General features: G+C 36.1%; 1 protein-coding gene across 1 annotated transcript in view; it reads left to right on the top strand.

Moving 5' to 3' along the window:
- Acss3 (acyl-CoA synthetase short chain family member 3) overlaps positions 1-14,960 on the top strand; it is a 162,832-nt gene that overhangs the window by 81,219 nt on the left and 66,653 nt on the right. Inside the window, exon 7 of the mRNA XM_051206396.1 lies at positions 71-166. Coding sequence (XP_051062353.1) covers positions 71-166 — 96 coding nt within the window. The remainder of the gene's footprint in view (positions 1-70; positions 167-14,960) is intronic.

The following is a 14,960-nucleotide window of genomic DNA, read 5'->3' as shown; positions in this document are numbered from 1 at the left end:
CACTTCTACCACATGACATTTTTTTTTTCTGATTAAGACATGTATTTTATTATCTTTTTAATTTTTTTAGGTATGGTGGGCAGCTTCTGATTTAGGCTGGGTTGTTGGACATTCCTATATTTGCTATGGGCCTCTTCTACATGGAAACACAACAGTTTTATACGAGGTAACAAAATAGAATTGATACTATATATATGACCCATATTTAGCTAGATGTTATTGATGAGTGGAATTTGGATGTCAGCAGGAAACAGTGTTACACCTTCTTCAGCTAAAATGGTTATTACAAATAGAAAGGGATATAAAGGAAATAATAGTCAACTGTTTTAATTGTGCTGAAGGAGAGTGCCAATAAAGACAAAATTGTGGAGAGCATCAAATAACAAGCTTAGAAATCTATACCAAGAGATTTCTAAGTGTTAATATTAAAGAGATGGGTATTTTAGAATCCTAAAAAAATGTGTTATGGTAAGACAATCAATATAGACTCACATTTTATTTTCTTATACAATGAGTGGATTTAGAAAAATATTTTTCTACCTTAAATATTTTCATGGGTTTCAATATCAACTATGAAGATAAAAGGAGAAAGAAAACTAGAGTGACTGGATGAATGACTAACAGCTTGGAGAATCTGATGTAGAAATTAATACCACCCTGACATGAGGTTTCTATATGTGTATTGGAGAATTCCTCTCACATTGTCTATTCTCTGTGATCCTATCAGCAACTTTCATGAAGACATATCAACATAACGAGTTTGAAATGATTCTCAACCTGTGGGTGCAACTTCCCAAAGAGCATCAGAAAACACAGATAATTTACATCTCAATTCATACCATTAGCAAAATTACAGTTATACAGTAGCAGCAGACATAATTTTATGGTTGGGGGGTCACAACTACAATGTGAAGAATTATATTACAGGGTCTCAGCCTTAGGATGGTTGAGGACCACTGGAGTAGAAGATGGCCCTAAGTCAAGGTGGCTTATCTCTCGGTCTGATGACCTGAATTCAATCTACAGCACCTACATGATAGAAGGAGAGAACTGACTCGTCCTGCAAGTGGTCCACATGCCCACCATGACACAGACTTGAGCATGTTTATTTACATGCACATGGGGAGCGGGGGGGGGATATCGTTTCTAATACTTTAAATATCTGAATGTTGTAACAAATGCTCCTCTACCCCGAGTTATCATCTAATATGATTCTGTTCTTTTTGGAAAATCTAGCAAGATGGAAAATAATAACATCTCTGTGTATTTCCATTTAAATTGAAACGTTATAAAGTGAGTAGGGCTGCAGAAATGGCCCAGCAGTCAAGAGACCTTACTGTTCTTGCAGAGATGGGAGGGTGCTTTCCCAGCAACCACAGCAGGCAGGTCACCACAGTGGATAAGTCCAGTTCTGTGGGATCTCCTCCACAGGCACCGGCACTGAACAAATACACATGTGCATTCCCTCCCCTCCCCCACAAGTAAAAAGCAAATTAAAATGCTTAAAAATCTTATCATAGAGATAAATTAGGAGGATTGTTAATTGTCTATAGCTTTTGCCTTACATTTTTCCATATAAGCTTCTGTCACTAAAGCAAGCTACTGATTGCTTGCTTTTAAAATATTCACCGTATGCAGTGGAGTAATCTCACTTTTCCACATTTGAAAATTTGTTTTCAGTTCTCATGAGGGAGAAAGTAAGTACTCAACTTCTGAGGAAGAAATGATGAGTTTGGAAGCAGTCAGTTCAAACAGCATGCTTAATTTGCATATTTTATAAGTCTCCTTTGAAGTTTGAAGAGTACTGCTACTTTATTAAGTCCTCATAATACAATCGTGGTTCATGTATTTTAGGAATTATCAGGCATAAATTCAAATATCTGACGCTGTAGCAGAATGGGCTCAATCTTAGGCTATCTTCCACATCAGCATTCCCTCACTGATAAGAAATATCAGACTGAAAAATGGTGCATGTAGAGAAAGATAACAGGTTGCTTAGATATTTTGTTACATTAAGAATTGCCAGCTCAGCAATTGTAGAAACATGTGAGGCCATCCTCTGGTCTCATGAAATTCTCCTGCTCTCTCTATTATTTGAAGACTCTCACCATTTCTAGTTGGCTAGTTTTCTGTCTCTGAAGAATAAAATAGACTTTGGAAGAAACATAAGAACATCTCACACAATTCCACGCTTCTTGCAAGTGTTTTCATATCCTGTAGACTTGATAGACATTTAGATGTTTGTAATATAACACATGAAATCATCTTGACACTTCTGCTCCACACTAAAGTCCTTCTAACAGATACAATTTTTTTATTAAGATCGTTATTCCTCTTGAAGAAAACAAAATAAATAAGTGCTTATGTTAAAATATGACATTGCCTATTCAAATGTGACAAAACAGAATTTATTAGTAAGTTTTCATGACTCTTAAGCTGACCTCAGAACTGAAATACTTACAATAAGTATATCTGATTTTTTTCATTGACTTTCCAATATTTTTCTTGTTTTTCGTTTTCTTGTGCTAACACTGTCAAAAGAGCTTGGTTGTTTATCTTGGAATGGTGTTTTCATAATCAGTATAGATTATCCATAAACATTTGCTGTATGACTGACAAGAAATATTTTAAATGCTTTCTGTAAATTCTGGATTTTTCCCTTCCTTACATATAATGTCTTATTTTCTTGCTGACCTCCAAAAACCCTCTCTGGAGTTTTACCATTTCTAACTCTTGGATCTTCATTTTCTCCTATATAAGTTAGACTCCTTGAGAAATAGCCCTTTCCAAACCATCTCTGCTTCAACCTCTTCCTCCCAGGCTTCATCCCACTACAGTCTTGTTTCAGTCTGTTGCACTGCATGGCAGCTTCTGTTACCAGAGGTCCCTGTTGACTTCAAAAGTGGCAAAGTCAAAGACCTTTGCCATTCTGGTTTCACCATCCTTCTGGTTTCACCAGTCATCATGACCAATATTCTTCATTCTTATTTATTATCTTCCCCTTCACTAGTTATCAATTTATTTGACTTGATGTGACTCTTCCCTTGTCTCTTCTTCCATGAAATTGTGTGTGTGCGTGCGTGAACCAAAGCATTTATTGAAGTTAATAATAGGAGTAAATGTGACACAAAGGTAGTGGCATCACAAAAATGCACATCTCAGCATGGGTGACAAGTTGCAAAACTGCAGCCTTCCAGCACCTTGATACCTTGATGACTCACATGTAAGTCAGCTGGCCTTTCACTCTCTCTCTCTTTCTCACTAGTTATCTATATTTAAAATAGACTTTTCATATACTATATTCTGGTTATGGTTTCCCTCCCCCTACTCCTCTCACAACCTCACACTTTGCCAACCCCCAATTAATACTCTGTCACACACACACACACTCTCTCTCTCTCTCTCTCTCTCTCTCTCTCTCTCTCTTTCTCTCTCTATCTCATTAGAAAGCAAACCGGCATGTCAGTGATAATAGTAATAATAAAAATCAAAGCAAATAAAAACAAGCAAATCAGAACAGGACAGAACAAGCAGAAAAAAAATGTCCAAAGCAAAAGCACAAAAGACACATATACATGTAGAAACATGTACAACAGTGTGTGCAGAAATCCCATAAGAATACTAACCAGAAACAGTCATATATAAACGAAAGACCTGTAAGGGAGAAAAAAAAGCCTAGGTAAAGCATTGTAAGACAAAAATTCTCCAAAATCACTACTGAGTTTTTGTATTAGCAATCTACTGTTGGCTATTGGACCTGCCTTTGTCATTTGTATTCCATGTAAAGGTTTTTCTATTGTATTATGTTTCCACATGACCTTTAGTTTTATATAATGTCCCTCCGTTTATATAATGTCCCTCTCTTCTCTCTCCATCCTCATTAGATTCATTTGTTCAATTCTCCCTCCTCCACAATTGCCATCCATCCATAACTATCTATTCTACTTTTCATTCCAAGAGAGATGCATGATTCCTGCCCTCCAGGCCCTTACTCTTTTCCTAACCCCTGTGGCTGTATAATTTGTAACCTGCTTATTGAAGACTTAAAGCTAACATCCACATAGAAGTGAAAACATAGCATAATTGTCTTTGGTCTGGGTTGCTCCGCTCAAGATGGAGTTTTCTGTCTCCATCCATTTAGCTGTGAATTTCATGATTTCTTTCTTTTTAAAAATCTGAGTAATATGCCATTGTGTGAATGTACCACATCCTCTTCATCTTTTCATCTACTGATAGTTTCTAGGTTGTTCATAATTTCCGGTTATAACGAACACAGCTACAATGGACATTGGTGAACAAGTGTCTCTGTAGTAGGATGTTCAGTTGTATGGGTACATACTCAAGAGTTACCTGGAGAATTTTTCCTATCTGTAAATCCTTAGCAGGAATGGTGTCATCTCTTGAAAAATGTCTCTGTCTCCATCTGTGCCTTTTATGTAGTGTATTTGCCCACTGAGCTGCATCTATGGCAGGGCTGGCCACACTGTACTTCCGTGATCAGATCACATTTACAAAGGTGATAACCATAAGCTGGTCTTCAGCACAGTACATACTGTGTATTGAGGAATTCACTTTTACTTTGGAAATTAAATTGAATTCTGTTTCTCATTTGCCTCTTCTCTCAAAATTGTTATAATTTCCCAGTCCCGATTTCTCTCTTTGACCTAAAATCGGAGCTATTGGGATCATTTTTTTTTTTTTAGCCCTATTCTTTATTTCTGCTTATATTTCTTAGACAGTCTCCTTGCACATAGATTTAAGGATCCCCATTTTAACCAAGATTCCCAAATCCTTTCTGTTTTATCAGACCAACCTTTGTATTTTCAGCTTTTTGTCAGTCAACCATAGATGATCCATGTGTATGTTATGCTCAAGTGACATTAACTATTGACTAAGTTAATAGCTCTGTGCCTCCTGACAAAACATGTCCCCATGCATATACTCAGTAGTTATGTCAAGTTCAAGGTCACCTCTCTCTATGAATTGTTCTTTCTTCTCACATTCTATTGAATACATTTATTTGAATCTACTGTTCGTATTTTTTATTTCTTGGAAGCGTTTTCTCTTACCCGTGTCTCTTGCCGTGTGTCTAAATTTTCTTTTCGGCCATGGTGAACAAGTATGTTTTCTTGGTTTGTATTATGTTTGGAATTCTAATATGATTTGTACCTGGGACTGTAGTTGTATATTTCAGATAAGCACTATACTGATGATCTTCCAGAAAGATGATTCTGCTCATCATGTCAGTATATCCCTGTATACTTCCACCATGGTTTCTCTCTTCTCCCCGTCTCATCAACCCTTTACCAAAAATAATTAAGGTAACAGCAATTAAATCAGCAACAATGTACAAGTACTCATTCTCAAGTAAGATATTATCAATATTTCCTAAGCACCTACCCCAAACACATTTTACATATTTTAAAACACACTTCAAGATGTTCATTGTCTTGTGAGACATAAGCACACACATTCACATGTGTATGTCCCTTCATTACTCTTTAGCTAATTTCTAATTTTTGAAGTTATATAAAATCTTTTCTTTGACCATGTTGAATAACACAGAATCGGTAAAAATGTAAATTGAAAATAAAACCATTGAAAGCTGATAAATGTACTTTTTGACTAATCAGTAGATTAAATAATACTCTTAAGGAAAATAAAATAACTGCATAACTGAATGAAAAAAAGATGCATCTACATCATGTCATTACACATTACACAAGAGTGCTGAGTGCTGAGAGGGAATTCATCATATTAATAGGATACAATTGGAAATAGAATAAACCTCAAATGAAGAATCTAAGCACCCATCTTAAGAAACTAGGAAGGAAGAGCAAAATAAACCCAAAGAAATAGAAGAAAAGAAATAATAGAGAGAAGAGTGGACAATAATGAAAGTGAAAAGAGGAAGCATAAATTTGGCTCAGTACTTCTCTGTGGGCTTCTGCTTCCATCAGCTACTGAGTGAAGACTCTAGGATGGCATACAAGGTAGCCATCAATCTCATTATAGGAGAAGTGTATGTACGGGTAGGTGGGGGCATGGGGAGATGGGAGGGAGGGGGAGCTGGAATTGATACAGAAAATAGGTTTGTTCCTAATATACGTTAAAAATAAACAAAAAGGAAAAGAGGAAGCATGGAGAGAAAACCCAATGAATCACAGAGTGTTTTTCTTAAAATCAAATTGACAAACCCATACAAGTCTAACTGAGAAAAAGAAGAAACCAATTATCAATAAAAAAGAGACAATATATCACTAATGATGCAGAAGTTATAAAAAGGATCATGAACATTATGGCCAACTTAAAATGTAAATCTCATGACTTAAATGAAAATAAACAGTTTTTTTCCACAAAACAATTTACCTACCAAATTTGAAATCAATCTTTTAAACATAGTTATTATTAAGACAACCAAATTTGCAACTGAAAAATACTTCTTGAAAGAAATCATCAGTCACAGATGGCTTTACTGAAAATTCTACCAAATGTTTAAAGAATTAATAATTCTGTGAAATCCTACGCAGGAAGTAGGGTCAGGTGTATGTATTAAAAGAATGCAGAAAATGACTAAGTTGAATTTGTTCCAAGATGCAAGTTCTTTCAGTTCTTGAAAAATCAATCAAATATGATTTATCATATCTATTAGAATCATGAGCTAAAGAAAAAGGGTTATGCAGTCATGCCTATTAGTATAGAAATCATTTGACACACTTAATATCCATTTATAGCTGAGAATCACAAGGAATAGCAATTGCATCCTCAGTCTGAAAACGGTCATTTAAAACTACATAAAGATCATTGTATTTAATGAAATGAGATTGGAAGATTTTCCCCATAATATAGGACAAGGCAAGGAAATCAGCTTCTATGATTCTAGTTGACAGAATTATTGAATTTATAGCTAGTCGAATACAACAATATGGAGAAATACAAGGTATAAGTATTGGATAAGGGGTGACAAAAATCTACATTTACAAGTAGTATGATTATATAAGTGAAAAGTTGCAGGCTGAATAAAAATCCCCTCAGCTAATAAATTCAACCCAAACTTCGGAAACTAGTAAATATACAAATACTTGTTGGGGTGCTACATTTTAGCAATAAGTACTTGTGACTGAATGGGAACAGCACTGATCCAGGAGAGATAGCTCTTTATCTCCTCTACATAATTATTTTGATTAGATGCAGTAATGTAGTTTTTATAAAAACTTAATTACAAGAAAGGCCCATTGTTTATCACAGCTTCAAAGAGTCCCTGTCCCTTTAAGAACATACTTCGTTTGCATAATGTAATGATCCACCATCATCCTCTTACCTACATTTCCAGTCTTTTCTCTGGTTCCTGGCATCCTACTTTTCTCATCCAACACCACATAAAAATATGACGTAAGCTGACAGAGATCTGCCAGTGGTTAAATGTTTCCCTCTGCTAAAGCTTCATGTTTATTGTGATCTGATAGTCCTTTCCTCAAGGGACTGACTTTTACATATTATGTATGACATGCCACAGCTTATCAGTATCACATCAGCTCTGATATTTCAATTTTTGCTTCTCTCATGCTGACTAAAGTTATTTTTACTTTATACTTCCATCATATCATCCAGATTCCTCCAGCTTTGCAAAGGCAGCACTGTCAATCTGTAAACTCTGTGGGCCAGGGACATTTGTCATCTCTGCCTGGCACAGTGCTTTCTGGGAGGCAGATAAATTGAGACATTGTAAAGAGGGTAACAGACTCCATGCACATGCAAAATGCAGGGGTCGTTTTTCACCTAATTGATTAATTTAAACTAAGGTTATTAAGTTAAAAAGAATCTTGATGTGTTTTTAGGACAGCAATTGAAAAAAAGAAAAAGAAAAGTATTTGTAGAACTGTGCCACTATTTCCATACTAATTACCAACTGTATCACATGCTTTCATGGTACCCATGGGAGAAGGGTTCCAGGATCCCTTGCACATAATAAAACTTGAAGATTCTCTACATAATGTATATATGTAAAATAATCATATCCTTCCATACATATACTTCAAATCACATTTATGTTTTATACAGTAAATAACACAGGGTAAATTCTATATAAATCGTTGTTATTGTATGATTCAGGGAATGGTGACAAGAAAATATCAGTATGTACACTATAGATATTATTTCCAACATTAATGATTCATGGTTATTTGAATTGACACATCCAGAATCCATGGATATGAAAAGAGAATTATACTTAGTGTTAGCTTAATTTAATATTATAAGAAACATTTTACTTAGGAAGCTACAATCCTATGTTTCAGTAATAAAACTACAATCTTTACATAGAAAACATAATTTATTAGATCTTTATCATAGTTTTCATAGTGTTAATTTTCTAAATAAAAAATATATATCTATCATTTAGCTTGACTAAAGTTTCATTTTTATACTTAGTAAGTCACAATATTTCAAAGTCATAATGTTACAATGAATTAGGATCCTGGTATATTGTTCCTCCTTAGTGATGAATTCTGATTGAACAAAACTGATGCTCCAAAGTACAAGGAGATTTGCTGTTCATTATGTGGCAAATTGTCTGGAGTACAAGAGCCAATGCACAAACAAAACTTCTTTTCTAATGCAAATAGCACATGGCATTTTATGAATGAATAATTAATGAGCTCTTTCATTTCAACAAAGATAATTTAATATACTCTAGGATTTAATTAAAGTCTGTAAGTACTTTAGCTGATGAAATTTAAAAGAAAGAAATAGTTAAAACATCATCGGACCTTCAACTTTTAGATACAAGACTGTTACCTGCTAGAAAGAAGTCTGTTTCAACACTAATGAATGCAATAGACATTAATAAGATTTTTTGTCTTCTGTAAGAGGGGACATATCATTCTATAGCTATAGGGTGAAACCATGACTGAAAATGTCAGCATTCTGTTGATTTCTACATTCAAAATGCATTATGTCTCTCATTAAAATGAACAAATAAAGACCCCTATCTCAATTTTTCAACCAGAATGCTGTGAATAGTAATGGGTACTGCAATGTTCTGCTCTCTGTTCACCTCTCAAGGAGTGTCTGCACTCACTAGCTCTTCTTTACATACAAAAACTTACCCTGTAGTCTGACCTCTCTCACCACCATGATTGTCTTTTCTGGTACCTCATCATCTCCATCTCTCCCACGGTTGTCATCATCTTCGGTCACAATATCATTTCAAAGTATGATCACCATCTCCTCTCTTTTAAAAAGGCATTTGCTTTATTTCTAAAAATATGTATACAAATGCTGCAAGTGGGCGCTGGGTCTTTTGGAGCTGGAGTTATAGTGGCTGTGAGCTCCGTGACCTGGGATTTTTGGAGCTGACCATTGGTCTGTAAGAGCATTTGGTGCTCTTAGCTGCTTAGCTTTTTTTTTTTTTCTTGTGGCCCCAACAATTCCCTCTAGTTTACTTTTTACTTTTTCCTTTCTAAGTCTTGCTTTCATATATGTAGTTGTCTTCATGTTCATTGTCACAGGAGCACATCTATCTATCCTTTTTTCCCCAAACATTTCCTGTTATACAGCAGATCTCATTTTATGACTCCTTCTCTGCTCTCTTAGATGAGACCAATTCCCTTTGCACCGTAGCCCAGTACCTTGTGTCACTCTGACTGCTTTCTTTGTTGCGATTCTCATTCATTTGCAACTTCTTCTAGTGTGTGCTTGTTCCTTTCTGCAGGAATCATTGGAATTCTGCATAGCATCAGTGTTCACCTTCAAAGCTAGCCCTTTACATCCACTCATCTTCCAAAACCTGTTAGTAACATTAACAATTGAGTCTTAAATGGTGTTTTTTTTTTTGTCCCAGAAGAGAAATATATAATTTTAACCTTCTGTTTTTAAACAAAGCACTTCATGAATGGCTTCTTCAGGCAGATTACATTTTTATAGAAAAGGGTTTGAGGTTATTAGTTCATCTGAATATATTTAGAATACTCACTTTTTCATCTAATAGATAAAATAGTTCTTGACAATCAATTCCCATCTTCTTGAGAGGAAACAAAGAATCAGAACTTCTTCCAGTCTTTATTTTGCTGATGAAATGTTGATTACAACAGACCTAACCCCAGTATCAAATAGAGGATGACAGGTGTTTGCTGTGGTAGCTCACTAGATATCCTCCTGTCCCTGTGACAGACTATCTAAGGCAATCAACCTAAGAACATGCAAAGAAATGTTAATTGTTGCTCATGATTTCAGAGGTTCCAGCCCATCATTGCTTGGTTCCATTGCTTTGTACTTTTGGCAGAGCAATATATTAAGGCAGGGAGTACATGACAGCATAGAAATAAAGAGAGAGAGTAAGAGTTCATTGTCACAGTTTCCCTTCAAGAGTATGATCATAATGACTTAACTTATTTTCACACGTTTTCCTCCCCCCCCCCAAAGAAAACATTGTTTCCATCAATTCCTACATCAAATATCAGGAAGCAATTGAGCCTTTCTTATCAGGCTTTGGGTACACATCAGACCAAACTATAATAACTAAATATTTTCATGTAGGAACTTTGGTCCTAAGCAATGCTAATAGCAGACATAACTATCTGTTGGCACACGGTGATTATATAGAAACATGCTTCTTGGTCTGTGTTCTATTTGTTGTTTGCCTACTTTTCCAGGCTGCCATCTGTAGAATCAAAGCCAAGACTATTTTCTCAAGGACAGCCAGTCCTTGCAGGGCCCACCTTTGTGTTCATCTTTGCCGTGCATCAGTTGCAAATGTGTGTCTTGTACACACATTTCCATTTCAGGATAAAGTGCACCTATGCACTGCCAATGACAGCAGTGGTGTTGAGCAGAAAGTCAGCTGACTTGCTCATCATTGCCTAAGTTATTAACTAGGTCCAGTGGATCAGTATTAGTTACTGTTTATATTAAATCTATCTCAAGATAAAGCCGTAAACTAGTTAGTACACTTGCCATTTCTATATAACTGAGAATCTGGTTGTTTTTTTTTTTTTTTTTTTTTTTGAACCCTCAAAAAGCTGAACATGTGGTTCCATTGATAGTTTCCTTACCTAGCATGAATTAAGTTCTGGGTTGGGTCCTCAGCACCATATAATGACATGATGTTGTCCTAGGAGACAGGAAGACAGTAAGATCAATGGCATCCTCAGTTCCATACTGCAACTTAGGCCAACTTGGGCTACCTGAATCTATCTTGTAAGCCAATGAACAAAGAAACAGAGAAATGCAATCCACAAGACCAAGTTTACTGCTGATTTGCATCTGATTGCATTCCACAGATTAGAGATCTTCTGAGAGCAAGGCATTCTTATAAAGTCTTCAAAATTCTCTTCAGGCTCACATGAGTGGATGGTTATTATTGTGAATAATTCAATAAGTAACTTTAAAGGGATGTACTGCACTCTGCCTTATTGGACAGAAAGTTGGTTGCAAAAGGTAAACGACTCAACATTCTGAATTATGATGTAGAAGCATTATCACTTGACCCATTTCTCACATATGAAAAGAAAACTTTGACACACACTGTCTAGTTTCCATTTTTGAAACTCTTTGGATGATTTTTTTTTCCAGAATAAAATATTTTATTCGGTAAAATTGTTTAACCTTTATGTCTGGAATTCACTATAGTTTCCTTTCAGAAGTCCCCGATGATGTATTTGAGAAACTGTTCTTACTTGTTAAAGCCAGGATGGCAGGATTCCTGACATTTCTGTATTTGTTTGGCTTCAGGCAAGTGACTTACCTGCTGAGCCTCAGGTTTCTCATTTATAATGACCAAGCATAGCAATCACTTTGTACTGCTTTACTGATCAACCTGTGCAAAGTATGTAGGATAACTGGCAAATCATAATAATAAAATTAAATTTGAGATGGGCATTGTAAGTCATTGCTCAAAAACCCCAAATTCCTTCCTGCAGAAGGAATCAAAATTAAAGGCACAAACTATCCATTCCTCTGCATACCAGCTATTATAAAAGGTGGAATTTTAAGTATTCCACATTTCTTCTTTCAAAGCCTGTTTGTCCTCACAGCACAGTCATGGTCACTGGAGTACAAGAGGTAGCTCCCTTTGGAACCCATTAATTCCCTTCTAAGCCCAAGCTAAAGGAGTAGCACCCCAGGTACTGAAGTCCTTGAGCTACCACCGGCTTTGAAGAAAGGGGAGCAGGTGTGGAAAACATCCCAGTGGTCACTCTGCCCTAGGATCTGTCATTTACCGATAGAACTTTTGATGGAAATAAGCATGACATTCAAGCTTTTCATCTAAGAATAACAGCACTTTTCATGGCTCACCACTACCCACATATTTATAACCTCCCACATCTAGTTTTATTTCTAGTTTTGAGGACTTCGGAACACTCAGCTTGTTAGCCTTTTTATTGTATGCTCTTTTCTAAACGCACAGACGGAAGTGAGAGTTGAGGCAATCCTGCATCTTTTTTTTTTAATAGAAGGAACAGCATGAAAATGAGCTCTGCATTTTTCTGTATTGCATAGGACACTGGGGAGATAGCGTATGTGAAAGCATACACAGGCCTATAATGTGTCAATGAATTATGAATAATTCCTACCATTTTGTAGACACTAATTTCAGGTTATTTTCAAATATAAAAATCTCATATTTGAGAGTAATAAAGATGAGAACTATTGAACACTTGTTTTAGTACATGACAAACCTTTTAGCTCTCTCTAAAGTGTCCTAGATGGCATTCTCTGGAATATCTTTGTTGCCATGGATCTATAGTTTTCATGAGGTTATGCCATGCAAAAGGTTCACTAGTGCAGTTTCTTAATCCACCATCCTTCAAAAAACACAATTTTTATCTGCTTCTGTAGTTATATTTCACTGCCCATAATTTGAATATTCACATATTTCCTCAATTTTTAAAATTTCTTTCTCAAAGACAGGGAATGTTACTTCCCTTTAAGACCAGTAGCTGTGATGTAACTAGCTAACACAATACACAACATAAAGACTTCTTGTCTTTATGGAAGATTCCTTTTTCCTTTTTCCTCAAATGTTGCATGGCAACATTCTGCTTTTCTGAGCATGTGCGGTGACGAAAACAGCTCATGTCGCTACTGTGACTGGATTTGTATAATTTCTTCTCAGATGAAGACGTTATGAAGCTGATGCCAACACCTTTTAGATTCTTCAAATAGCAATTAATACAAAGATATTTGGTTTTGCGTTTCTTTTTCTTTTCCCTGTGGTATATTGGAGCAAACAAGTGCCCACTTTGTTATAACTCAATGGGCAATATTTGCAGGATCATATTGTGAGCAACATTGTTCTAGAGGCTAGAGAGGAAACAGAAGAGGCTTGAGATATGGTCCTTGCACTGTAGGAGCTGACAATATAGTCAACAAATTAAAATCAATCCGATGAACGGAAAGCAAACAAATAAAGATAGCAAAATAAGGCATCTTTCATATTGCATGGAAACTGCAAAAAAGAAAAGAAATTCTTGTCATCTGTGGAAAGTACTCCATAACAGATTCTTGAAACCTAGTTCCAAAGTCTGTCCATTAACTTTTAGGAGAATACTATGCCTTGTTAAAGAAAAGACTTTGCGTATAAAAAAGTAAAAAAAAAAAAAAAAAAAAAAAAAAAAATTAAATCTCCATTATCAATTGAGACTTGGGAAATCAGAACTCTTCTAAGCACATTTCATATATGAATTCTCACTACACATCCATGAAGCAGGCATTTTGAATCTTATTATTACCATAACAAAACACACAGAGCAGAGAGTATTAAATAGCTTTACTAGTGGCACCGGGTGATGAAATCAGGTTTTTTAAGTCTATGTGCACTCTAAGACTCCTTTGTCCTCTCTGCAAACATTTGCTGATCTAGCAGCTTGGCACAAGGACACATCTGTCCAGTGTTAAGGAGAATACTGATTGTAGGTGTCAGCTGGGTAACATTAGAAAGGTAACAAGGACATGGAATGAAGCTCTGATGTCTTGAGCTAGGAAAATTTGTGGAAAGGCAGTCATCAAATGTAGCCCTGTAGTAGGAAGAATGGCCAGGAGGAGAGGACACAATGCTTTTGGTTTGGATCATGAATTTCTATGTGTTATTCTGACACACGTTGGATACTGAAATGTAAGCTTTGAAGCCCAGGAAAACTTCAGTAGCTATATTTAATAACTTAATCCTCTAAGTTAATTAAGGAACTCAGGGCAAAGAACATTAAAAATAGTAGTTGGATGAACCTGTGAAGCCTTGAAAACAAGAAGCTGCAGAAGTAAACAACAAGAAATCTGAGAGCTTGTGGGGGAATCTGAAGATCAAACTACACTGAAGAACAATGGGAAACAGTTGAACACAGATGGAGCCCAGCACCATGAGTTAAGACTGGTGTAACAGGACAGCTGGAGTGAGCTTCGGTGACCAGTGTGTCTGCAGTCAACTCGTAACAAGAATTGTGGAATTTGTTGGATGTGGTGAAGGAATGTGGCATTGCACAATCTCAGATACTGCATATATATCGTACATCCCAGCTCCCAAAGAAGTCAGCAAGTGTGATTAGCAAGAAGCTATTTAACTTCTCTGTTAATTGCACATATTCACTGATCACTGTGGTACAGAAACAAACAAACAAACAAATAACCTCAATGTTTCCCTCTTGTACATGATAGCAGAGTGATTGAAAATCAATTAGCATGGACGCGCACAGAGGTAAAAATGGTCCTACTGGAAGCTGTGAACTACTAGCTGTGCCAAGGATAAATGCTCTCTATGACTACTGAGAATGCTAAATATGTCAGACCTCTAATTAGCTCAGCACTGGGGTTGCAGAGTTGCCAATTGTGTGCTCTGTATCATTTACTTGATACTAACACTTGCAGAAGTAAGATTCTATTTCTGGAGATAGGTAGATGCTAATTACCTAGATGGAAGCAATGGTTTTGTTACTCGGGGTTAGTCTCATTTTAAGACCCAATGTGCT

Source organism: Phodopus roborovskii, unplaced genomic scaffold (genome assembly GCF_943737965.1).
Source record: "Phodopus roborovskii unplaced genomic scaffold, PHOROB, whole genome shotgun sequence".
Lineage (NCBI taxonomy): Eukaryota > Metazoa > Chordata > Mammalia > Rodentia > Cricetidae > Phodopus > Phodopus roborovskii.
Note: the sequence above shows the minus strand (reverse complement) of the source record. Positions and strands in the feature narration are given on the sequence as shown.